Source organism: Onychomys torridus, chromosome 14 (assembly GCF_903995425.1).
Source record: "Onychomys torridus chromosome 14, mOncTor1.1, whole genome shotgun sequence".
In the NCBI taxonomy this organism is placed as follows: domain Eukaryota; kingdom Metazoa; phylum Chordata; class Mammalia; order Rodentia; family Cricetidae; genus Onychomys; species Onychomys torridus.
In genome coordinates, this window is record NC_050456.1 from 38,152,471 (window position 1) to 38,177,809 (window position 25,339).

Below are 25,339 nucleotides of genomic sequence, written 5' to 3' on the forward strand. Positions count from 1 at the left end.
CTCTACCACTGAATTACAAACACAGCTCAGGCTTCCTAATAAAACAAAACCCAAAATTTAGTGTGTTTAATTATTATGCCAGGTTCTTAGATGCAGGCTGACCAATTAATGTCATTCATTTTATGGTTTATATGGTGCATAATTTTCTTTTAATCCCACTTTGAAGTAAACTTTTGAAATTAAATGAAATTTTTACTCCATGTGGACAGATTTCTGAGAGTAGTCCAGCAGAAGCTAGTGCAGGGGATTCACATTAAAGATGGCGGGGAGAAGACAGTGCACTCAGTTTTGAATGTTAGGTTTGAGCCAGGCATGGTTGTGTACACCTGTGACCCCAGCTACTCAGCAGTTCAAGGCAGAAAGATCATGAATTTGAGACCAGCCTGTGCTGTACAAGGTAGTAATATCTTACCTGAGACACAAACAAAAAAGACTATCGATGAAAATTACTAGCAGAGTATTTACCAAGCAGAGAGGCCCCGAGTTCGGTCTCCAGGTACACACACACACACACACACACACACACACACACACACACACACACACGCACACACACACAACCTAGGAACACAACTGGGAAATAACCAGCACATACATGAGGGAGAAGTCACCCAGGAGAACACAGGAGCACTGGAGCAGGAGCTGATCTAGAACTTGGACAAGAACAACAATAAGGAAACTAAGAAGACACCAGAGATGACAAGGACGAGGAGAAAGTATCATGGGAGCCGAGGGACAAGAAGGGACTGAAGAAATACTACTTCACCAAATAGTCTCTGGATATGGCAACAAGTTATGTCCAAGGCAGTTCTTAGTGTTGTAACTTGGTCAGGACACAGGAAGAACTGGAAAATAACATGGAGACAGCAGATTGCACAGAGAAAAACCAAAGGTAGAATATTCACAGAAAAGTAAGGTCTATTTACATGTCTGCTTGTCTTAGGAGGATCCAGGTCTGATCACAGTTACACGCTAAGAGGACTGAGCCATTCTAGAAGTTTCCACAGCTAACGAGCAGTCAAACACCATCTACGCCAGCACAACCTTTGTTGTAAATGTTGACAGAGTAAAGCTGCAATTCTATCTCACTCTACTTATTTCGTCTTACCTAAGAAATATCCATGCCCTTCTTATAAGGTGTTTATCACCTTAAAAAAAGATCTTTAGCCAGATGGTTGTGGTGCATACCTTTAATCCCAGCACTTGGGAGATAGGATAGGATAAAAGGGTAGATTATTGAATCTCTTTTAAAAAGCAACTACTAGTTTTAAATATTTTACACTGGATTGGATTTTTGTATATTGTATATAAATTTTGCATATTGACACAAATTTGAGATTATTTTTGTTAGAAAATACTGTATATATGTTTCTATTCTTGTTCAAGGTATTATACCTATACAACTCCTTTAACAACATAATACAAAATTCTAGTCCTTGAAAGTTATTACAAACTAGTTAGGATATAAAGAAATGCAGGTTAGTAGTTAGTCATTACAATCAAACTTGTAGTCATGTCAGGCATGTTTTCAAGGTCAAACGTAAATTTTAGATAAACAGGTCATCTTCAAACACTTCAGAGATCTACAGAATATGGCATTTAAGATGTTTTAATAACATAGGTTCTTTTTTTCGTGACCATGGGACATGTCTGCTCCTGGCCGTACAAATCTACTTTAGAGAAGATGATGGGCACTGAAGAAACTCCATATGGAGTTTACTTTCTTTGTGGCAAAAGTTAGCCACTGGGCAAGAAAGTGCCCTTGCCTTGACTACTGACAGTATGCTGTCCAAATGGACAAGCAGGATACAAAGAACGGACTGCCGAACTTTGCCAAGACAAGGTAGGACAGCCCTTCAAAAATCACACACATGCACACACACAAAATGGATTAGAAGGACTAATGAGAGATTTTTCTACTTTCTTTAGAAAGATAATGAAATATTTCTTTATTATTTCATGACAAAATAATAACAACACTGAATTCAAGTTTACCTGAAAATGTAGAGCAACTGCAGGTCTGGCCATCAACTTACTGAAGTACTCATTAAACTCTGGAGAAAGAATGTCCTGTGATAATGTTTCATAGGGATCAAACGCTTGCTCCTATTTTTAAAAATAACATAATGTGTTAGTTTTATGGAAAATATATATTTATACTAATATGATATACATTGGTGTTGGGGATTTAGCTCAGTGGTCGAGCGCTTGCCTGGCAAGCGCAAGGCCCTGGGTTCAGTTCTCAGCTCCGAATAAACAAACAAAACAAAAAAAGACATATATTATTTAACAACAATATTTTGTTTCCAACTAGGTCTTATTACCTTTGATTCTCTACTTTTCAGTGAAAACAGTAGCTATGGTTACAGGGACATTTCTTTTTTTTGGAGCTGAGGATCGAACCCAGGGCCTTGCACTTACTAGGCAAGCGCTCAACCACTGAGCTAAATCCCCAACCCCAAGGGACACATTTTTAAAATATCATGGACCTTAAACAGTAGATTACAGTAAAAGGCCATCAAAGTAAATGGCTGGTTTTATGGTAACCAACTACTAAAATGTATATTTTATCCCTAGGAAATTTAAGGTACATTTCTTTGTAAAAGAAAGCTATAAATGTAAACTTACCTAGGATGAAATGAATTTACTAAATGATACTCTTAAAGAAAGCAAAATCAATACCTTTGTTTTACCTACTCTAGAGTTTCCAAAATTAGAAGACCAAATACATAGGAAACACAGAAACTGCCTAAACTGTCTAATTCCATATTTATAAAAATTCCACTTATCTGAGAATGATCAGTAATTGAGATTTATTTCCTTTTGGTACTGTTAGAATACAAAATAGGAAACTGGAGAGATGGTTCAGCAGTTAAGAGCACTGGCTACTCTTCCAGAGGACCTGAATTCAGTTCTTAGCACCCACAAGGCAGCTCACAACCATCTGTAACTCCAGTTTCAGGGGTCTTACACCCTCTTCTGGACTCCACAGGGACCAGGCACACATGTGGCACACTGAAATTCATGCAGGTGCTCACATACAGACACAATTACATTCTTTGAAGAAAGGAAAACAAAAAACCAAAATGGGGGGTTTTGTTTTGTTTTATGGATTGGAAAATAAACAAATACCAACATGTTTAGCTAGGTAGATGCTGAAAAAGCAGAATTGTCCACTGCTAGGAATGTTAAACTAGTACAGCCCATGAAAAGTCCTTCAAAAATCAAAACCTATTTACCACATGGTCCAGTATTCTCATAGTTAAATATATCCCCCAGGAACTGAGAACACCACAACATTGAACAGTATTCTCCAAACGTCCTTCAGCCAATGAGTGGGCAAACAGAACATGATACAGGCTGTGCATTCCTTCTCAGAAATGCTTGAAATACACAAGTGTTTCAGATTTTAGAGGGTTTTGTTTGTTTGTTTGGTTTGTTGTTGTTGTTTTTGTTTTGGAATATTTACACAGACTTTACTGGTTAAGCATCTCTAGTCTAAAAATCAAAAATGTCCTTAAAACCAAAATTAATTAGTGCAAGCTCAAAGTGATGGATTTCAGGACATACTGACTTTGGATCCACAGGTTAGGGATGTTCAACAACATGTGTCAGAACATCACTCATCCATGTAGTAGCATAGATGAACATTATAGCATTATGCTAAATAAACAGCCAGAAAACAACAAATATTATATGAGCCCACTTATTTAAAATATAGGCAAATTTACAGAGCTGGGAGGAGATGAGTGAATATCAAGAGTTGGGGGTGGGGAGTGGAAGGAAATGATACTATTACTGCTCACTGGGTAGTTTCTATTAGGGATGATGAATTAGTTTTGGAACTACACAGTGGTCATGATCATATAATAGTAAGAATTCAGTTACAAACACTGTACTAGTTCCTAAATTACACATTTAAAAATAATTAAAATGGGGCTGGTAGGATGGCTCAGCAGGTAGACGTACTTGCCATCAAGTCTAATGACTTAACTGATTCCTGAGACCCATAGGGTAGAAAGGAGAGAACCAACTCTTGCAAATTGTCCTCTGACCTTCACATGCATGCACACACATGCATGTATGCATGCAGAAACACACATGCACACAAATACATAAATGTAATAAAAATGGTTAAAATGACAAATGTTACTTTCTTATATATTCAACTTTAAAAACAAAAACAATACAGCATTTTAGAAGCAAAGTGCCTTTAAGGGTATAGCAAGTTAATGAGACCATAAATTAGTTATTAAAATGTAACATGTTTTATGAAGAACAAAGTCTGAGCCAGGTACTGGGGCTCAGGCCTGCAAACCCACTCTCAAGAGGCTGAAAGTCTGAGGTCAGTACGGGGTATACGCAAGGTTCTGCATCCCCAAAAACAGAAACAAAGAGAAACTAGTGTTCGGCAATAAAATAGATATAATCAAAGTAATCCCTACTGTCAGAAGATATAGGCAGAGATTATGAAAGTGTGTGATTTTTGTACATGAAATCTAAAAGCAGCACTTTTAAAGACCCAATGGCCAGTGAGTATGCAAAGCTATCCAACATGCTTTTATTTAAAAAGAGGAACTATAAGAACAATATATGTCCTCATGTATAATAATATATAAATAACAATGCATTTACGCTGTGTAAAATGTCTTTGTGAACACGTCAAAAGACAACTTTCAGGAGCCAGTTCTTCATTCACACCTTCTTGGTCAGAGGGATTGAACAATTTGTCAGATTTGGTTGGAGGCAAGCACCTGAACTGCTTAGCCATCCTGCCAGCCTTATATATTTATACTTTTATACTTAAAAATTATGTTTAAGTATATCTACTAACAGAAAATATGACAGAATGAAAAACATTATAAAATGGGAGAACGTTGTCTTGTAAATATACACATAGCTTTATAAAACACAGAGAATGTTTATAAAGGGATAAATGAAGAGGGCTGGAGAGATGGCTCATGATTAAGAGAATTAGCTGCTCTTCCAGAAGTCCTGGGTTCAAGTTTCAGCACCCACAGGGTGGCTCACAACTGTCTATAACTCTAGTTCTGGGGACCCAATGCCCTCTTCTGGCCTCCTTGGCCACTGCACACATGTGGTACACAGACATACATGCATGGAAAACATACATACACATAAAATAAATAATTTTTAAAAAGATAAATGTTATAAGTTATAGTGGCCATCTTTATATTTAATTTTGAGTACTTTTACAAAAAGGTGTATCATTTATTATATATATATATATATATATATATATATATATATATAAATGATTGTTATAATCATTTAAAAGAACACAGCTACACAAAGAAACTCTGTCTCAAAAACAAAACAAAACAAAACAAAATGATTATCAACAAATTATTTCCTTCACCTTAAATGTACTTAGGGTTAAAGTAAATAAGTATGTGTATGTGTATATATATAATATGTATATAATATACTAATTATTAGTATTAATATTATACTAACTATTAGTATATAAACTTTCACCATATGTGGAAGCATTAGTACACTATAAAGAAAGTTCCAGTAGCTGGGCATGGGCACACTCTTGCGTCCTAGACACCTGAGATGCTGGTGCATCAAGGTGTAAGTTCAAAGCTGCAAACCCAAAGTGCTACTCAGTCAACATAATTGAATCTTGAGCATTTTTTTTATAGTAGTCAGCAGGACCTTCTAACTTAAAAAACACGTATTACTAAATTTCTTGATATAATTTTTAAGACTTTAATGACAGTCTGAAGTGGTTTCTTATGCTTACCTCTGCTAAATCTTCAAAACAGCTCCCAGCCAATGGGTGAGGACTACTTTCATCTGTCATTTCTACTGTGTCTTCAATCAAACCTAAAAGTTTCACAGTCAATTCATGTATATCTGAAATGTTACTGAAAATCTTTTCAATTTCCTGAAAAATAAGAAAGATTGAAGCATGTCAGGTTGAGAATCATGCTTACACATTAACAGCAAACAGATGTGGACTAAGGAGATGGCCGAGTCAGTGAGGCATATGTTGACCTGAGCTCAGGTCCCAGCACCCACAGGAAAGCCAGGTGCTGGTGGGCATTTGTGACCGTGGGGGTGGAGAGGCGGTCAGGTGGATCCCTGTCGTTCGCTGGCCCACCAGCCCAGCAGAAGAAATGAGCTCCAGGTTCACTGGCAGAACTTGTCTCAAAAGGAACGGGGTAGTAAGAGGGCTCAGCTGGTGATCGCTACTGTGCAAAATCACCTGAGATCCATTCCCAGGACACACACGGTGAAGGAGAGGACCTCGTTCCACAAGTTGTCCTCTGACACATGGGCACACCACACACAATAAATGTTAAAGATGTATTTCCACCAGACTTCATCAAAGTATATTCTAAGACAGTAAAAATCAATCATGAAGACAAAGAAAATTTTAAGGATCTCTTGGATCAGAGGCAGTAAGTATACTAGAAACTATAAATTCTAGATAGCTTGAATTTATAATCCTCAACTCTCATAGATACCTCTATAAACATCAAAAAAATTTTAAAAAAGAAATGCATTTGTGTGTTTTGAAATTGGCTAAGATGCTGAAAAAATGGTCTTAAAGAGAATGATAACAGCTAGAATTGGAATGAAAATGACTCCTAATCTAGATACAATTTAATTGTTCAATTTATTGCTCATGTTCTAAATTGTAAAAGGAACTAAGGATGTCTTCAAACGGCCATGCTTGATTTATTGTTATATTTAGATTAAGCCATGAACACAGCAGACACAAACAGATCATATCACCTACTATCCAGACTACAGCTATCCTAGCATTTTGCAACCGGAATGTAACAGGCTAAGGAACATGATCAACCTGCACCTTGAATCCCGGCTCTACTACTTCTGTAACATAATATGAGTGTTTGGATTTGTCCTGGTTCTTCTGAGGGAGCTTCTAAAACACTGGGAATTTCCAGAGTGTCTCTGATCACTCCTAAGTTTATGCTAACAAGGTTACTAAGGGTGAGGATTAAAGGGATGGAATGTTCCCTCGGCTCACTGACTTCTGGAGTAGGGTAGGAGAATGGAGTCCAAGTTCTACAAAGACTCTCGAACAAGGTTGATGAGCTTCTAAGCTGTGAACACATGGAGGTGCCAGGAGCATGGCTTCCCAGGAAGAACATGGAAGCTAGAACCCTCTGACCTTGTCCCAGCCTTCCCTCATTGCTGCTCACCTTGGGTCCCACAGAACATCCCTCATAACAAACTGGTCAACTTAAATATTTCCCTGAGTTCTATGATCCACCCCAGCAAATCAACCGAACTCAAGGAGGGGTCATGGGAACTACACTTACTATAGCCTGTTGGGCATGAGTTCTTCAGCCATGACACAATGCCTAGCAGGATAACATCAATGGGCAGGATAATCTGAGGTTATCCTCTGAAGAGTTACTTAGTGTGCAAGGGGCTCAGAGGAGACACATATCATTAAGTGATCTCTCATGTGTGAGAGATTACAGAACAAAAACAGTTTGTTTTTCCTTTTACAACATGCAAGAATGACCATGGATTAAGATACGAACGACAATTAACCTCTGACACTGGATATGCTTCACACATTATTACAGGCCTTTGACATGGGTGTTGTCTCTTAAACTCTTAATTTGCTCATTTGGCACGCTAAGGACCACAGGGCCAGTGTTCTTAGCAGTGGCCTGGACTCCTAGCTTCACGCGCCCTTATCAGACCGGCACCACAACATCCCTGTATTCCAAATGAGCACACAGGCACCAAGGAGTCAGAGGATTTGCCCATGGCCACACATCTTGTAACTGGGATCAACCTTAACTCATTTATTACTTTTCTAACAATTGCCAAGAACTATTCTCTGATCTTAGATGGTCTTTAACTCAAGAGTTTACAGTGTCATCTACATGGGAAAAACATTTATAGCAGATACAGAGAAGGAGAAAAAAGGAATTCTTACTTCTAACCTTCAGTATAACAGAGACTGTCTATCAAACTGGCATTAATCCAATGAAAAGAGACAGATTAATTTAGGAGTGAACACTGGTGGGACACAGGCAAGGCACAGGAGGGAGCATTAACCAATAGCGTTTGCTACCCTTATTCCTAGTACTGTTATGGAAAACCAGCTTATAATGTAGTAGAAAGAGCTCAAACCCACACCCTAATGCTGTGTGGAATTTAACTAACTCAACTATTTCACAGCAGGAAAGTAGAAAAGTGACGTCTGCCCTACAGATACCACGTGTGTAAGGATCAAACAAAACTGAATCCTAAACTACACTTTAGCAGAAGTTAGCAACATTATTAAACTAAAAATGTATGCAAAAGAAACAAGTCGAGGCCAATTAAAATACCTTGAAATATCATTTGAATAACTCTTCCGGGAAAGAATAAAATTTGTCAGTTCTGAAGCACTCGGACAACTGGGCCTGAGCACTGTGTCTATTTGTTTATTGCAAGTTATTGTAGTGAAGAACTTAGAAGGTATGAATTAGGTAAGCTTAAGACTAAATATTTTTTAAATATAGGTCAAATATACTTAGAGAGAAACACACCATTGTTAAAGTAAGGAAAGAAAAAAAAGAAAGAAACCTATATTTTTGTAGCTGGATTTCTTAGGATTGGCCTGGTTTTTGTTTGCTTACTTGAAACAGTATTTCACTATGTAACCTAGGTAGGCTTGCAACTCCTGATGCGTATCCTGATCCTGGGCTTTAGGCATGAGGTCCACATCCTGAGAGACTGACTTTCCATGCTCCAAAGAGAAGAGCACTCTGAGCCAGGCCCTGCACCCATCGCTGCCCTGTCTGCAAACAGAAGACCACCACCTTTGATTCTTTACTTGGGATATTCTCTTTTAAACTTCCTGCTGCTAGACTGACAGATGACTCAGTGACTAAGAGCACCTTCCAGCTGCTTTTCTGGAGGACCAGGTTCAATCCCAGAACTCACATGGCAGCTCACAAACATCTATAACTCCAGGTCCAGGGGACCCAATGTCCCCTTCTTTCCTCCATAATCACCAGGCATACATATGGTGCATAGATACACATGCAGGCAAAACACTCTCACATACAAAACAATTTTTAAAATCAAACAAAATTCCCATAGTTAGTCGAGCTTGGTGGCACACCTTTAATCCCAGCACTTCTGAGGCAGAGGCAGGTGAATCTCAACGTCAGCCTGGACTACATAGTAAGTTACAGGCCAGCCAGAGCTACATGGTGAGAACCTGTCTAAAAAACAAAACAAAACAGAAAAACCACAACCACAAAGTTGAAAACTGCCACTGTTGAAGCTTGCAGCCTTAAAGCCGCCCCCCCCCAGAAGGGAGAGAGCCTCCATCCTCCTACCATTTCTTCACCATTCCAAATGAGTGACTCCATCTCATCACGTCTCAGTAACCTGCTACTATGCAGCAGAAAATGTCGTCATTCCATGAAAACCCTCCCCTTGAGTCTCCATGTCACTGCACTCACACCTGTGTACAATTCAGATGGTTCTAAAACTCAGAAATATGTCAAAAGAACATTTATACACGAGTGTGGTAAGTTTCAATCCCTGGAAGCACTTACGGAAGGCCTGAACAGCTTCCTGTCAGAAAGAAAGGCTTCTCGGAATACTTTGATGATCATATTCAGTTCCCGTAGATACTGTCTTTCTTCTGCAATTTCAGTTCTGACAAGGTCGTAGTAGTTTAGCTCACCAGAAGAACTAGGTTCATCTTCACAGAGAGAAACCAAACCTATATCATCATCCTGATCAAACATGTCCATCAGAACCTGGAAAGCACAAATCAGGAATGTACAGTTACTTTCCTTCCATTTGTAAAGCTGTTTCAAACTACTGCAATTAAAACGTTATTAAGCAGTAAGAACTGTATGTTGCACACATTAATTTCTACTAGGAAATTTAGGGGAAAGTCAGAGGAGATGGTGTTAAACTGGATATAGTAAAATCAATGTTTCTGGAATACACATGTATGTGCATATGTACATATGACATATACGTATCTACACATATACATAGTTGTATATAATAGCAAAAGGAGTGTGCTTTTAAGGAACAACCATCTGAGACAAAAATCACAGTTCTGATTCCTAGACAGTGTGATAGTAGAGAAGTATTTGTTCTCATGAAAGTCATGTTCTTCCTATGTAAACACAACTAGCGGAAGGACTGGTGATGTCTAGCAAATGACTGAGGTCCAACATCCTTGCTGTGTGTGCACCTGGGCAGAATGAAGGAAAACATGAAGTGTCATAAAAAGGCAGGTCATCTGTGACAGTGTGATGCTTTAGAAAGCACAGTGCTCTCATTCAACTTGGCATCAGAAAGATTTCTATGAAAATTCTGTCTGTACCAAACAAATGACACTTCTCTTGTCATTATTACTTTGTGCATGTATATTTGTATGTACATGTGTGTACACAGTGTGCAAGTGTCAGCCAACAGGCAAGAACTATTCATAAATCAAAAACAACAGGAATAAGGTGTCTATATACTTTAATACTGTTATTTAATTGGACCTTTAAATAGTTAATTATATATTCAAAACTGTTAAGAGTTCAAGAAGCCAGGCATCAGTGATGCACACCTTTAATCGCAGCACTTGGGAGGCAGAGGCAGGTAAATTTCTGAGTTCACTCTGGTCTACAGAATGAGTTCCAGGACAGCCAGGGCTATACAGAGAAACTCTGTCTTGAAAAACCAAAAAAGAGTTCAAGAAAGGGCTTGGAAAATGGCTCGGTGGTTAAGAATACTACTGTTCCTGCAGAAGACCCAAGTCCCATTCCCAACACTAGTGTCAAGCGGCTCACAACCACTTGTAATACCAGTTTCAGAGAGTGTGATGCGCTCTAACCTCTATCCGCACCAGTACACATATGATGCATACAAGCTGATGCAGGCACACACATGTACACGTAAATAAAAATAATTTTTAGAAAGGAGTTCAGGAAAGATGTGAGTTGGGGAGGGGGACACCCTGAGGCTACCTAAAGGAATGGGAGGGAAGAGTGGGGGCTCCTTTGAGAGGCTGGAGGTGCAAATGATCAAGATGTATTCCAGTTCCGGGGAATCTGAAGCTTTCTTTTGACCTCCGCAGGCACCAAGCACATACATACAAGTAGGTAAAATACTCACACCCATAAAAATAATCAATCTATATAAATAAGTTAACTATATTCTACGTTTTAAAAGAGAAAGGAGCCAGCAAGCTGGCTCAGCAGGGTGCTGGCTGCCAAGGCTGCCAAGGCTGACAAACTGAGTTTAGCCCTGACTTGTGACTTGTACGTCAATGAAGAGAAGCAGTGCCTACAAGCTGGTCTCTGACCTCTGCATGCATCCCCTGGGAACACGCATACCACATGCACACAGAAACACTGAGCAATCTTATCAAGTTCATGTTTTTAAGAGATCAGGGGAAAAAAGAAAGGTATACCTCTGGAAAGAAAGTCCCGTGAGATGAAAGGAAATGACGATAGTTACTAAACACATGATTTTGAGCTCTTGAAATAGTGCTCACCAGAAACAAGTTTAGGTTTACAAAGTTCATACTGTGTCAGACCAGCTCCTTAGCTCGCTCACAGAACTGGAATCACCAATACAGTCCTCCGCAGTCTCAGCTGGGCACATGACTGTGACAAACAGGAGACTGTGAGGAGGAAGTCTGAAGCAAGGGTCAGCAAACTAGGGTACACATGCCAACTCCTGCCCACTGTCTATTTCCATCAAGTTTTACTGGCACACAGCCCAAGTCCATGTGCTTAAGGCTATGTGTGTGTGCTACCAGGGCGAAAATGAGTAGCTGCAAGAGAGACTACAATAGTTTTCATCTAGCTTTGTGGGTTCTCGGGGACTGCCGTTGTTTTATCGTTCTGAAACAGAGTATTACTATGCAGCCTGGAGTTGGCTGAGAATTCACTATGGACACCAGGCTGTCCTCAAACTTGCAGCAATCCTCCTGCGTACGCCCACTAAGTGCTAAGATTACAGGCGTATACCTCCATGCCCAGGTTTTGTCTGGCTCTTTACATATTTGTTGATGTTGAACTGGACAGGAGGTAAACAGTAACAGAAAAGTAGTACATCTTAAACCGAGAAGGATGTCTTCAATCCGTTTAAAACCTTATTCTTTATATTGCTCTTTTAAGATTCTTTTGTTTGTTTGTTTGTTTGTTTTTTCAAGACAGGGTTTCTTTGTGTAGCTTTGAGCTTTTCCTGGAATTCGCTTTGTAGACCAGGCTGGCCTTGAACTCACAGAAATCTGCCTAGCTCTGCCTCAGAGGGCTGGGATTACAGGTGTGTGCCACCACCGCCCGGCTTAAGATTCTTTTACTGAGCAATTTCAACTAAAACAAAGTTTCTCAAACTTATACATACTACCCAAAGCTAGATAGGGTATAGAAAATGAATGCCAGAATTAGGTTTTTTAAATATCTTGGTATGTGAAAACTTTAAGACAATATGAAATTTTCTGCAGTTAAATTGGAATGAAGCTTATGACTGTTAAAATAAAAGAAAAGAAAGGCAGAAGAGTACCCCACTTACAAAGTCCTCGGGGTTCAGACATCTGCAAACCCAGTAAGTAACAGGGTGATATGAATACTCAGAAGTTAACACTAAAACTATAAAAGAAGAGCATAAAATGTCAAGGAGAGGGGCATTTTGTAATAGCCAGTGCTGGTAAACATAAATCTCAATGCTTGTCTGTAATTTTATGTCAGTGTAGGGGCTGGAGGGAAGGCTCAATGGTTAGAGTCACACTCCTTTGCATCGTCTATCTAAGGCCACTGAAGGGAGAGGGTGGACAAGACAAGTAAGGTAGAAATCCCTGCAGGGAGGGTGAGAAGCTGTGTGGGTGGTTCAGTTCAGGATGCAGAGCCTAGAGCCTCTAAGAAGGGGCTGATGGAGAGAAGGCTCACTTACAGGGGCTCACTGTTCTTGTAGAGGACCTGGGTTCAGTTCCCAGCCAGCACTCACATCAGGGAGTTTACAACTGCCTGTAACTCTAGTTCTGGGGAATCCAATGCCACCTGGCCTCTATGGACACTACATGCACTTGGTGCACATAAATTCACATGTACACATAAATACAATTAATATACGAATCTGGAGGGAAAAAAGCAAAGGGACAAGGTGGGTAGGTGGGGAAGACACAGTCTGCTGCTGGAGAACATGACCAACTGGAGTAGACATCATTCCCTCTCAGACCCACGGAATCCTGGGAGTCCGAGTGGGCAAAGGGATGGTGCCTAGCACAGTAGAGGGAGGGGAGAGACTGGTAACACAAGGGAGAACTGCTCAAATAAGAAGATATCGTAAGAAAAACAGAGCCAGAGTCTTCAATAACAGATATGAAAAGAGAAGACTAAAGTGAAATCTTAAATGGCCCAATTAGAGAACTGGGAAATGGGGGTGGTGGTGGGAGAGGGTGTCCTGAGAGAGACAGCGTGCCTCCAACAGCAATGAGCTAGCCCTCTACCCACACCTTGTGTTTATAAATACCCTTCTTTACTTCAGAGGAGCTCAAGTGTTGGTTGTTGTTATTGCTGTTGTTTTAGAGAAACAACTGATTCTAAGCTCGGGAAGTGCCACATTGAACAAGATGAACCCAGACTGTCTACTGCTGAAATAGAGTGCTCCCAAAAGACAAATAATACATATTTAAAATAGTCATGTTTACAGAAGCAAAGAACAGAATGTTCAGAAATGGGGAGAGAAATGAGAGATGAGGGCCAAAAGGTAGAAAGTCTCAATTAGACGGAAGGAAAAAAATTATATCTAATGCTGAGCATGGAGAATATATTTAATAACAATGCATGGTATATTTCAAAATTGCTAAGACAGTAAGTTTCAAATGTTCTCACCATAAATATACATATTTGAGTTGACAGATAATAGTATAAGTTTATTCTACACTGTATTTATAAATCATAGCCACAGTGTAACTCCTAAAGTGTGAACCCACAACTTGTCAATTTATACTTAAAAATAAAGAAAAAAGAATTTATTCCAAAAAATAACAGAAATAGGTAAATTTGGAGCTCCAACCTGACCTGATCAAGCCTGTGATAATTTGAACATCTAAATAACTAATTATAATCCACTGAGTAAAGTAAGAACCTATAAGTCCATATTTAAATTAACCAACAACCTAGAGTGCTAAAGAGTAAGAGACAATCCCGGAATATTTCACAAAATTTTTGTTAATTATAAAAGGAAAAACAGTGATTCAAAGAGAAGACTGGTAGACAACAACATCACTAATGAATAACACTGAAAGTGAGTTGTATGCCATGTGAGAAAATACAATGAGAACATAGTGTACATCTATGAATTCCTGCTAAAGGCTACAACCTGAGTCTAGCCAAACATAACATCAGAAAAAGCACAAGCTGAGGACCATTAACAACTGACTTGTAGTTCTCCAGTGTCAAGATCATAAAAGTTAAAGAAGAAAGGACTTGTCCTAGAGAAAAGAGTCAGGACAACTAAGTAAATGACGGAGGACTCTGGTCTACATCCCTTTGCTATGGAAGAGATCCTGGAACAACAGCACCGGCACCCATGTGCCCATGCGCCGGCTGCTGACAGTCTGACTACTGCACTGCAGGGAACGTTCTTGTCGGCAGAACCTCCTATGCAGGCAGTTTACTCTCAGAATGACTCAGAATGCGACGGCGGAGCACTACACTTCCAGCTTTTCTATCAGCTTACGTCACTTTCACAGCAAAAAAAGTATGTAATCATAATTTTAGAAGTCAAAATAAAAATGACGAGTTTCTACAATGAAATGCGAGGAAAAATCAGTTTTTAAATTAAAGTATAGAATGACAGAATTCAACTATAGGTTAAAAAATAGTATTTTCAAAAAATAATGTGGCCTGGAAGTCTAACTCAGGCCTGTTAACCTCTGCAAACACCAACATTCTCTGAAACCTCCTAGTGACGACCAAGCATGCACTGAACCAGATGCGCCGGCTCCAGCAGTCTTCTCTGTAAGTCTGCCTAGGCGCCGATGCGGGCCAACTGTCTTCTCCACTGCACACTGCATTTGCTGGTATACTGTTTAAATCACACTGTATTATGTGTTTATGGTCTTTTCATTTCACACTAACACATGCTCCTTTGGACACAGGATTGCTATCTTACTCACTGTTGTACTTGTTCAGGACAGATACTTCAAGCAATGCTGAATTTGTAGGTGAAATAGAAGGAGGGAAAAGAGGAAGGGAGGAAAGGAGGAAACGAGAGACTGGAGTCTCCCTCAAGCAGTACCTCTGAACAGGAAGAAAGGCACCTGTGATCCAGAGAGGACAGACCAGAGGCAGTAACTTGTTGTGAACTGTTTCTTCCCTGGCCCATGCCCTAACTGCCTTGAGATACCAAAGCATGCTCTTCACAATCACTTACAGTTAATAGACCAGAAACAATGCTATATATTCTCTTTTAAACATTCAAATCTTAGGAGTGTGTGGTAGCTCATGCCTAGAATTCCAGCACACAAGAGGCAGGAGGATCTCACGTTTGACACCAGTCTAGGCAAGTCCAAGGCCAGCCTGAGTTACATAGTAACACCCTGTCACTATAAAGCAAGGAAAAAACTGAATAAAATAAACATTATCTAAATAAACTACTTTTCTTCAACTGATTTGGGTGGATTTTGTCCCCTTACCACCCCCCCCCCCATGTAAAGATTCTTGATGGAAAAAGAGAATTCACACCCCCACCCCCACCACAGATGCTGAACTCTGGAAATACCTAGTAAAGCTAGTATTTTCTGTCTTCCAGTATCAGGAATTATAAATTTACTAATAATATATTACCTTGTATGAAGGCACACCCCTTTAAACCCAATACTTGGGAGGCAGAGGCAAGGGAACATCTAGGAATTCCAGGTCAGCCTGGTCTACAAAGCAAGCTTCAGGCCAGCTGGGGCTGCATAGAGAGACAATGGCTTTAAAACAAAAACCTAACAGCATCATGTACATCATGATGCACACTGATAATCCTAGCACTTCAGAGCCTAATCAGAAAGATCATGAATTCAAAGCTGGTCTGAGCTGTACAGTGAGTTCAAGGCCAGCCTGGGCTACACAATGAAATCTTGTCTCCAAAACAAGCAGGGCCAGTGAAATGACTGAGCAGGTAAAGGCATGTGTCACCAAGCCTGATAACCTGAGTTTTATCCCTGAGCTCCACGGTAGAAGGAAAGATAGGATACCTGGAAGCTGTCCACCAACCTACACACACACACACACACACACACACACACACACACACACACACACACACACACTCTCTCTCTCTCTCTCTCACAGGGAGAGGTAAATAAATTCTTAAATAACATCCCCCGAAATAAGATGAATAAAGGTAAGGTAGTGAAGGTACAGGTCAGTGGCGAAGCACCTGGCATGCAAAGCGCTCCTTCTGACCTCTTGTACTAGGAAAGAAAGTAGTTACTTGTGTTGCAGGAAGAAGTATTTCTAGTATCAGCTTATATTTGATATGTTAACCTAAAATGTGTGAACTTAATATATAAAAATCTTCATAAACTTAAAGAAGAAACTTCTTTAAAATTATTTTGAAAAGAGTAAAACAAATTTGCCACCTGGCCATTAGCATGCAGTTTCAGTTTCAACACTCTTTAGCACTTACCTTATCTGCACACATTGACACTTTAATGTCTTGCTGAGATATTTCATAATGCCGGATATTAAAAACATAATTACCAGCCAGTTTCAAAATATCTGCTGAGATATACTCCAATACGGCCACAATGTAGAGGGACACGTGGTAGTCCACTTTGTACCCCAAAACTTCCTGTTAAAAAAAAGATAATTCAATTCCAAAACAAAAGCCCTTTCAAGCATCAAACAAACACTTAAAACTCCTACTTCAGAACTGGGGTGGCTTAGCAGCAAAGCCCTGAGTTTAAGCTTCAGTACTGAAAGAAAAAAATCCTATCTACCATTTTTACTCATAAATAATTTTTTTTTTTCAGAGACAGGGTTTCTCTGTGTATCCCTGGCTGTCCTGAAACTTACTGTGTAGACCTGGCTGCCCCCGAACTCATAGGGATACCTCTGCCTCAACCTCCCACGTGCTGGAATAAAGCATGTGCCACCACTGCCTGGCCCATAAACAAATTTTTAAAAGAAGAATATCTCAATATATGGGTACCACAGGATAGTGGTTCTCAATCTGTGGGTAGTGACCCTTCTGGAAGTCACCTAAGATCACTGGAAAAACACAGGTTTTTATATTACAATTCATAAGCAGCAAAATTACAGTTATGCAGTAACAACAAAATAATTTTATGGTTGGGGTCATCATCATAAGGAACTGTATTAAAAAGTCGTAGCATTAAGAAGGTTGAGAACCACTGCCATAGGATATAAAATTAACAGTTGATCCTAGTATTATTGATCTTACAAAAAATATATAATCTAACAAGTCCACTATTTGATCAAATGATAGTACATGATTCTAACAGGAAATCTTGAGCTATATTTTTGAACTAAAATGAAAATTTTCATACAACACATTCTGATCACTGTTCCCTCTCCTGCATCTCCTCCAAGATACCCACCCACCCATTTGATGCCAAGCCTTCTTCTCTTTCTGTTTAGAAGACAAACAGCCAAATAAAACAAAACAAGGAAAAAAACAGAATTTTTTAAAATGTCATGAAACATACAAAGAAAACCCATAAAAACACAAAATCAGAAGACATACCATACAAACAGAAGACCAGAAAAATAAAAAATGTTGGGCTATATTTTACTGACAGCTTCTTAACATCTGATTGAAAACCCCTGTGACAAATACCTTCTTTCTACAAGGACCTTGCTTTAAAATCATTATCTAGCCTGGTGTGATGGCGCACACCTTTAGTCCCAGCACTAGGGAGGCAGAGGCAGGTGAGTGTCTGTGTTTGGTCTACAGAGTAAGTTCTAGGATTACACAGAGACACCCTGTCTTAAAAACAAACAAACAAACAAAACCTCATTATCTTGTAATCACTGTAGTCCTTCAGAAGAGAGTTTCTATGTGTATGTCTGGGAGGGAGGGTGTTGCCTCTACCTGTAGGCAGGTCTATGGAGCACTTTCTTGATTAATGATTGACAAAGAAGGGACGAGCCCTCTGTGGGTAGTGCTATTCCTGGGCAGATGGTCCCAGGTTAGCTTGAAGTTCCTGCCTTGGTTCCCTCAATGAGGGACTATGAGGTGTAAGCTGAGCTAAGCCCTTTCTCCCCACGTTGATTTTGGTTGTGGTATGTATCACGGGGACAGAAAAAAAAACAGAATGAGGGAGTTACTGAAACCTCTACCAAAATGTCTACATACAGCAAACATATTCTCTAGATTTTTCTCTAGTGTCCTTTTCCAAAGTCTACAGGTTAATTTAAAAACACTCAGTGCCTTTTGATATTACACTTTCTTAATAACAAAACATTGAGAATCATGGTCTACTACATAAGAATTAATAAGAGATAGTGGTGTAGTAGTCACTGGAAGATACCACAAAATGCCACAATTTATTATTACTGTTAACTGTGGCGGGGGGCAGGGAGTATTTGAGCCACGGATTTCATTAGGTACATTTATTTATTTTTATTTCATTCCTTTCTTTGGGGGTGGATGGACTGCATGCTAGGGATTCAACCCAGGGTATCACTCACACAATGCATATCACTGACATACACCTTTACTCTGTTTTTACTTCATACACATATACATATACAATGCATATACAAATAGACCCTTACTACTATAAATACACACTTCAATACTACATGAAGTATTACTTATTACGAAGAATTTCCCCAGTGTCTCATCTTTTATTACCTTTAAGGAAGGATGGATTTTGTCCACAGGTAGTAAAAGAGGATTTCTTCGCTTACGTTTCTCGATGGCAGACTGTGCATCAGCAATTGCCCATTTATCAATAGGATGAGGAAAGGTCTTTTGGACTCGTTCCTGTTCGGATCACAGTGGGGCCATTCAGAATCAACAGAAGTGTTTATAAATAGAAAACTCATATAAAACTCAACCTGATCAGTATTTTTAATACAAAAGATAGCAGGGGTATATTATGTTTTGATTCAGGAATTAAAAGAAAAACCTTTTGGTTTTTAAAAAGGTCACCAGCCATGGTGGCACACCTATAATCCCAGCACTGAGAATGTAGAGATATGAAGACTCTGAGTTCAAACCCAGCCTGGGCTACATGAAGAGTTGAGGCCAGCCCAAGCTACAAAGTTAAGACCCTATCTCAAAATAAAGAAAAACAAAGGTCAACAGGACAATGAATAATTTTGTCACATGAATTTTTAATCATACTAGCCCTGGGGAGCATAGTTCAACAGACTGTCTGGGTAAGATGTGCAAGGGTCAGGTCAAGCTCTAGCAGTTTAAAAAAATGAATTAGGAAAAGGCACACTACATAGGAGATCTGTATCAACATGAAATGGTTTATTCTTTAACGGTGACATTTAAGGTTAGCACCATCTACTTAGAAGTCATCTCATCATTAGTATTTCCAGAAGCCTCTCCCCGAGAAAACCCTACAGCAATGTGGAGAAGCGTTGAAAGATCAGCTGCCATGGGACTCATGGAATACTGTTGGAGTTGGGGTGCTCAGAATAGTTATAGAGACACAGATCTCCATAAAAATAACCCAAATCTCCTGTTCACTTAGTCTTAAACTTAACCAGTGGTTGACAGGAATAAGAACTATATATCAGAATTGGACTCCAATAATGTAATGTTTCCTACATGAAAGCTGTATTACCAAGCTTAGGAAAATTAGCTACTGAAAGGATGTTTTGTTATATTTATTTAACGCTGAAATGATATAGCAAAAAAAAAAAAAAAAAAGAGACTAAATGTTTTAATTTTAAGAGTGCCTAAAAGTCCTAATACTTCAATAACTCTAAATTACAGTCTTCCTTTAGATGGGAAATTGTAACTTTATCACAAAATCTTCAAAAGAAAGTACAAAGCAAAAATAATTTCTAGAAGCTGCATTGACAAATATTTTTTAGAATCTAAAAATGCTATGTAACCAATGCAAAAAATACTAATAATTCATGCAGACTTTTAGAGATTTAGACAGCAGCACACACACACAGAGGTGTATGTGTGTTCCTCTATAAACAATGAACTAATATCCTTAAGGTTTATATTTATCATTTATAAAGGTAATATTTATATGTACTAAAATGAGCAAATTTTTTCTTTTTAAGATGGAGTTTTGCCCTGTACCCAGAATGACCTTGAACTTACGTTCTTCCTGCCTCATCTTCCTGTGTGCTGAGATTATTAGCATGTACCACTATGCGCAGATGCAAACAGTTTTAGTATGCAGTTCTATGAATTTTTTTGTTTTGTTTTGTTTTGGTTTTTTGAGACAGGGTTTCTCTGTGTAGCTTTGCGCCTTTCCCGGAACTCACTTTGTAGCCCAGGCTGGCCTCAAACTCACAGAGATCCGCCTGGCTCTGCCTCCCGAGTGCTGGGATTAAAGGTGTGCGCCACCACCACCTGGCTCAGTTCTATGAATTTTGAAAATGTTTACACCTATGTAACCATCATCCAAATCAAGATATAGAACATTTCTATAATCTTGATCTTCATTCCTTATTGTGTGTATACAGGCGTGTGTGTGCATGTGCATGTGCATGCGTGTGTGCGTGCATGTGTGTATGTGCATGTGTGTACATGCATGTGTGCATGTGTGCGTGCATGCATGTGCCACAGCATGTCTGTGAAGGCCGGCAGACAACTTTGGTGTTTCTCCCAACCCAACTTCATGTGGGTTGAGGGAGCAAACGCATATCACCATTCTGTGTCATCCGGAGGCAAGCACCTTGTATGTTGAGCTGTCTTGGTCCCTGATTTCTAACACCATTGGTATTAGCAGTTCCTAAAGTTCAGAAAATGAAATATCACATGTATTATTTTGAGTATAGCCTTTTTTACCCTATATTTTTGTGAAATGCAGCCATTATCGCACATAATATTTCATTTTCTCACTTTATTTCTAGTACTTTATGACTCAACTGTATTTGTTTGCCCACTGGGAAGGTTAATCTTGGTTACCAGTGTAATTGGACAGCTTCTGGGCAGGCCTATGCAGTATTTTCTAGGAGATTCAGACAGCAAGACCGTCTCCTAGAGTGGATGCCTTGGCGCTTCCTAGACATAAAGTATGGGGAAAGCTTTAGCTTTTTGCCCGCTTGACTTTGGCCCTTGCTTGTGAGTGCACCTACCATGTTGCTCCCTCTCTCGCCCTTTGCTAACAGGAAGCCAGCTTCTTTGGCCTTCCCATGTGAACTCAAGCGGCTCTCCAGAAATCCTGTATGTATCCAGCAGCAGACTGGGCCTGCTGAGGGATCCAGTCTCTTGAACTAAGAAATGACTAGGTATCACCTCTCCTGTGTGAAGACGGCCAACTGTGGGTCTACTCAACCCATGTCATACTTCTCCTTTAATATATATTTATCCTGTATGTTCTGTCCCTCTCGAATCTGACTGGCCACCTATTGGTATTGGGAAATCTTCCACAAGCCTCATGGGCTGGTTTGCAGTTGACGGGCTCTGACTGGATCCTGAGGGCTCTGAATTAATCAAGGCATCAGGCCCTTAATGAATTTGTCACATAACAGAATTATTTGGGGACAAGGCTACTTGCTGTGACCTCTTCTCTCTCTCTCTCTCATTTCATCATGCCAAATGTTCCTGCTACTAGGATAGTCTGCCTCATCACAGACTTAGACACATGAGTGACGACTACAGACTGGACCTTTGAACCCAAGTCAAAGTGAATCTTCCTCCTGTAAGCGTTCATGTCCGGTACTTCACCACAGTAACCAAACTTGGATGAATACAGGAACCTGGTACCACACAGCTGGGCCCCTGCTGTGGTGACATCTATGAGGTGGTTCTGAAGCCTCTGAGGGGTTCGTAGGTCTGCAGACGCAGACTAGCAAAAGCCTGTGGTGCTTCAGCTAGGACTTCGATCCGGGGAGCAGTCAGAAGACAGGACTGCCACGAGAATGTGGGCAGAGCAGACCGCAGTGCCAAGGTGCCGGATGGAGTTGAAACTATGAGCTCAACTAGGTAAGACTCGGGAAAAGAATCTGTGGCTGTTCTCCGAGCCTGGAGTAAGGCTGAACTGAAAAATAACTCAGCAGAGGAGTCTTAAGACAGCAGTGTTCATATTGTGGCACAGTTGCTGCTGGTGCTTTTTAGCCAGGTTTACAATGAGGATCCAGAGAAAAATGCCAAATAGAAAGACTGGGAAAACATGCAGTTTGACCAAAAAGGAATGCTTTAAAATTGCAGACAAAGAAGGCTTCGTTGTTTAAAAGATTAGTGATGTGATGGAGAGATGGCTCAGTAGCTCTAGCAGCAGACCAGGGTTTGAACTCCAGAACCCACATGGCAGCCAATAACCACCTAGAACTGTGGGTCCAGGAGATCTGATCCCTCTTCTGGCCTCTGTGGCCACCCAGCAGCCAGGAGTGCAAAGACACACACACAGGCAAAACAGCATACACGTAAACTGAAGTTATATCTTAAAAAGATTAGTGACAGTAAAGACAAAAACCAGGGCTGCAGAGGTGGCTCAGAGGCTAAGAGCACTGACTGCTCTTCCAGAGGTCCTGAGTTCAATTCCCAGCACCCACATGGTGGCTCACAACCATCCATAATGAGATCTGGTGCCCTCTTCTGGCCTGCAAGCATGCATGTAGGGAGAACACTGTATACATAATAAAAATAAATAAAATAAATCTTTAAAAAAAGTTTGATTAATTTAAAAACAAAACAAAAAGAAAAAAGAAAAACATCAAGCCAGTATGTCAGTGCATGCCTGTAATTCTAGCACTTGAGAGGCAGAGGCAGGGGTATCAGGAACAAGGCCACATAGTAAGTTCAAGGCCAACCTGTCTCAACAGGTGCCTTATCTCTGCCCCACACCACAAAAAGAAATCAAGTCCTTTGCACCAGAGTAATAGGAAGGATGACATAAAGACATGTAGAGAATTGGCCAGAACCTACCATTGCAGGATCAGGCAGAGAGGTTTTAACTCATTTAAGACTTGGCTGTGAGCCAGCGGGTGCCCTGCCCAGTCATCTGGGAAAGTGCTTTTCAGCTCCAGTTGCTTGGATACCCAGAGCTGCTACTGCTGCTGCTGTGGTCTTACACAAGCTCAAGCTTTTGGCAGTTCATGTCTTGGCCATACAAAACACAGGAGTGATAAGGATCATGTAGGCTTCTACCCAGATTTCAAAGTAGGCACTCTGTGACTGGGTTAGCATCCAGAGAAGGCAATGTATGAGGCTGTAAGAAAGTCTAAGTTGCAATGGAGATACAAGGATGCTGAAGATATCAGGTATGTGGAATATATACTGAGGTACACTTCGGAGGGAAAGTTACATCAGCTATAAATGGCAAGGCCACAGTAGTGGAGCTGCCCCAAGCCTGTTGGACCTTACATCCCAACATGCCTGGATGCTGGACATGGAGCTACAGTACTGACGCTTTTCCTGCTGGGTTTCAGTCTTACTTTGGTCCTCTGATGCTTTTCTGCAGCCCACTCCCCCTTTTGGAATGGGCCTGTTCACCCTGTGTCACCACATACTGGAAGTAAGTTTCTTTTTGATTTTACAGAGAATCACAACTAAGATTTTTTGATCTTATTGGAAACTTTAGATTTAAGCATACAAACCATGTTAGAACTGTTAAGAATTTTGGAAAATCTGGGGATAGACAAGGAACATTTTGTATTATGAGATGGCAATGAGTCTTTGGGCGGGGGGGGGGGGGGGGAAAGTTATGGTTTGAACATGAAATATCCTTTATAGGCTCATGTGTTGAAATGCTTGTTAATACATGGTGGTGCTTTTTGGGGAGATCTGTGAACTTTAGGAAGTAGGGCAAGCTGGAGAAAGTAGGTAAAAAACTGGACATGTGCTGTTGAAGCACACCCCTGGTCCCAGTCATGCCCACACTCTGCTGTCTACTGTGAGGTGAGCAGGCTTCTCTTTCCCTGCTCAATTCCCACGGCTGTGACCTGCTCCAACACAAGGACCAAAGCAGTATGGACTCTGAAAAGGTAGGATGAAATGAATCCTGTCCTTGAAGCTGCCCTCTCACAGGTGTCCTGATGACAGCTGTGTAAAAGTAACCAATGCACACACTTTCTCACTGATAGAAAATTGAGCTTTTTCTAACTTTTAGCTATTAAGCTGCTTGTTCGTGTATGTGTCACGTATGAACATATACTTTTATTCTCCACAGCTAAGAGTACAACTACTGGGCCATATGTTAGACGCAGAAGTAACTTTGATAGAAACTGCCAAACAACTGTGCATGGTTGTTCTGCCATTCATACTCCCACTTGTAATGAAGAGCTAGGCCGTCTACATATTTGTCTGTATGGAGTATAACCAGCCCCCTTTTAACTTTCTCACTGTTGGGAGCTGTGAAAGAAGTTCATTATGATTTGAATTTCTATTTTTCAGATGGCCTCTGAGTTCCAGTAATTTTTCATGTGCTTAGAGGCAATTAGCATATCTTCCCTTTTAAGATTCTATTCAAGAATTTTGCAAATCTGGGGGAGGAAGGTTTTTGTTTGTTGGTTTGGTTTGGTTTTTTGAGACAGGGTCTCTCTGTGTGCCTCTGCCTCCTGAGTGCTGGGATTAAAGACAGGCATCTTTTCCCCCTAGTCTGTGACTTGTAACATTTTGCATGTAAAGTTCAGGCTAACCTCAAGGTAGAGATCCTCTGCTCCCAGCATGTGAGTGCTGAGACTATCAGCTTGGTTAATACCTTTTATTTTCTTAACTTTAATAGTCACTGTGTTTTCGTTCATTTGCTTAATTCCAAATTATGATAATATTCTTTAGCATTTTCTCCTATAAACTTCATAATTTCAGTTTTTATATGTGAGGTGATGATCTCTTGAGTTAATTTTTGTCTATCATAGGAGACAAGTTGCAAGGTTTTTCCCCTCCATTTATCCACACTCTTTTGGGGGTAGGAGTGGGGGGCAGGGGTTCAAGACAAGGTATCTCTGTACAGCCCTGGCTGGCCTGGAACTCACTTTGTAGATCAGGCTGGCCTTGAACTCACTTTGTAGACCAGGCTGGCCTTGAACAAAGATCTGCCTGGCTCTGCCTCCCAAGTGCTAGGATTAAAGGTGTGTGCCACCCAGAGCATAGCAATTTTCCTTTAGGTTTCTTGGAATATATAAACTGAGCCTATATATCACAAGTAATGACAAAGATGCAGATGTAAAGACTAATGTCATGTTTTTTTAAATGACATAAT

General features: G+C 40.2%; 1 protein-coding gene across 4 annotated transcripts in view; it reads right to left on the reverse strand.

The window, feature by feature from the left end:
- Window positions 1-25,339, reverse strand: part of Sos2 (SOS Ras/Rho guanine nucleotide exchange factor 2) — a 93,859-nt gene that overhangs the window by 40,368 nt on the left and 28,152 nt on the right. For 2 of the 4 annotated variants that reach the window (XM_036205716.1, XM_036205715.1), the window contains exons 3-8: window positions 18,850-18,981; window positions 16,657-16,821; window positions 9,570-9,776; window positions 5,771-5,914; window positions 1,996-2,106; window positions 762-845 (exon numbers count right to left, since the gene is read on the reverse strand). In XM_036205716.1, the coding sequence (XP_036061609.1) occupies window positions 762-845; window positions 1,996-2,106; window positions 5,771-5,914; window positions 9,570-9,776; window positions 16,657-16,821; window positions 18,850-18,981 (843 nt within the window). The remainder of the gene's footprint in view (window positions 1-761; window positions 846-1,995; window positions 2,107-5,770; window positions 5,915-9,569; window positions 9,777-16,656; window positions 16,822-18,849; window positions 18,982-25,339) is intronic. The other 2 variants (XM_036205718.1, XM_036205717.1) reach the window with 1 other exon arrangement.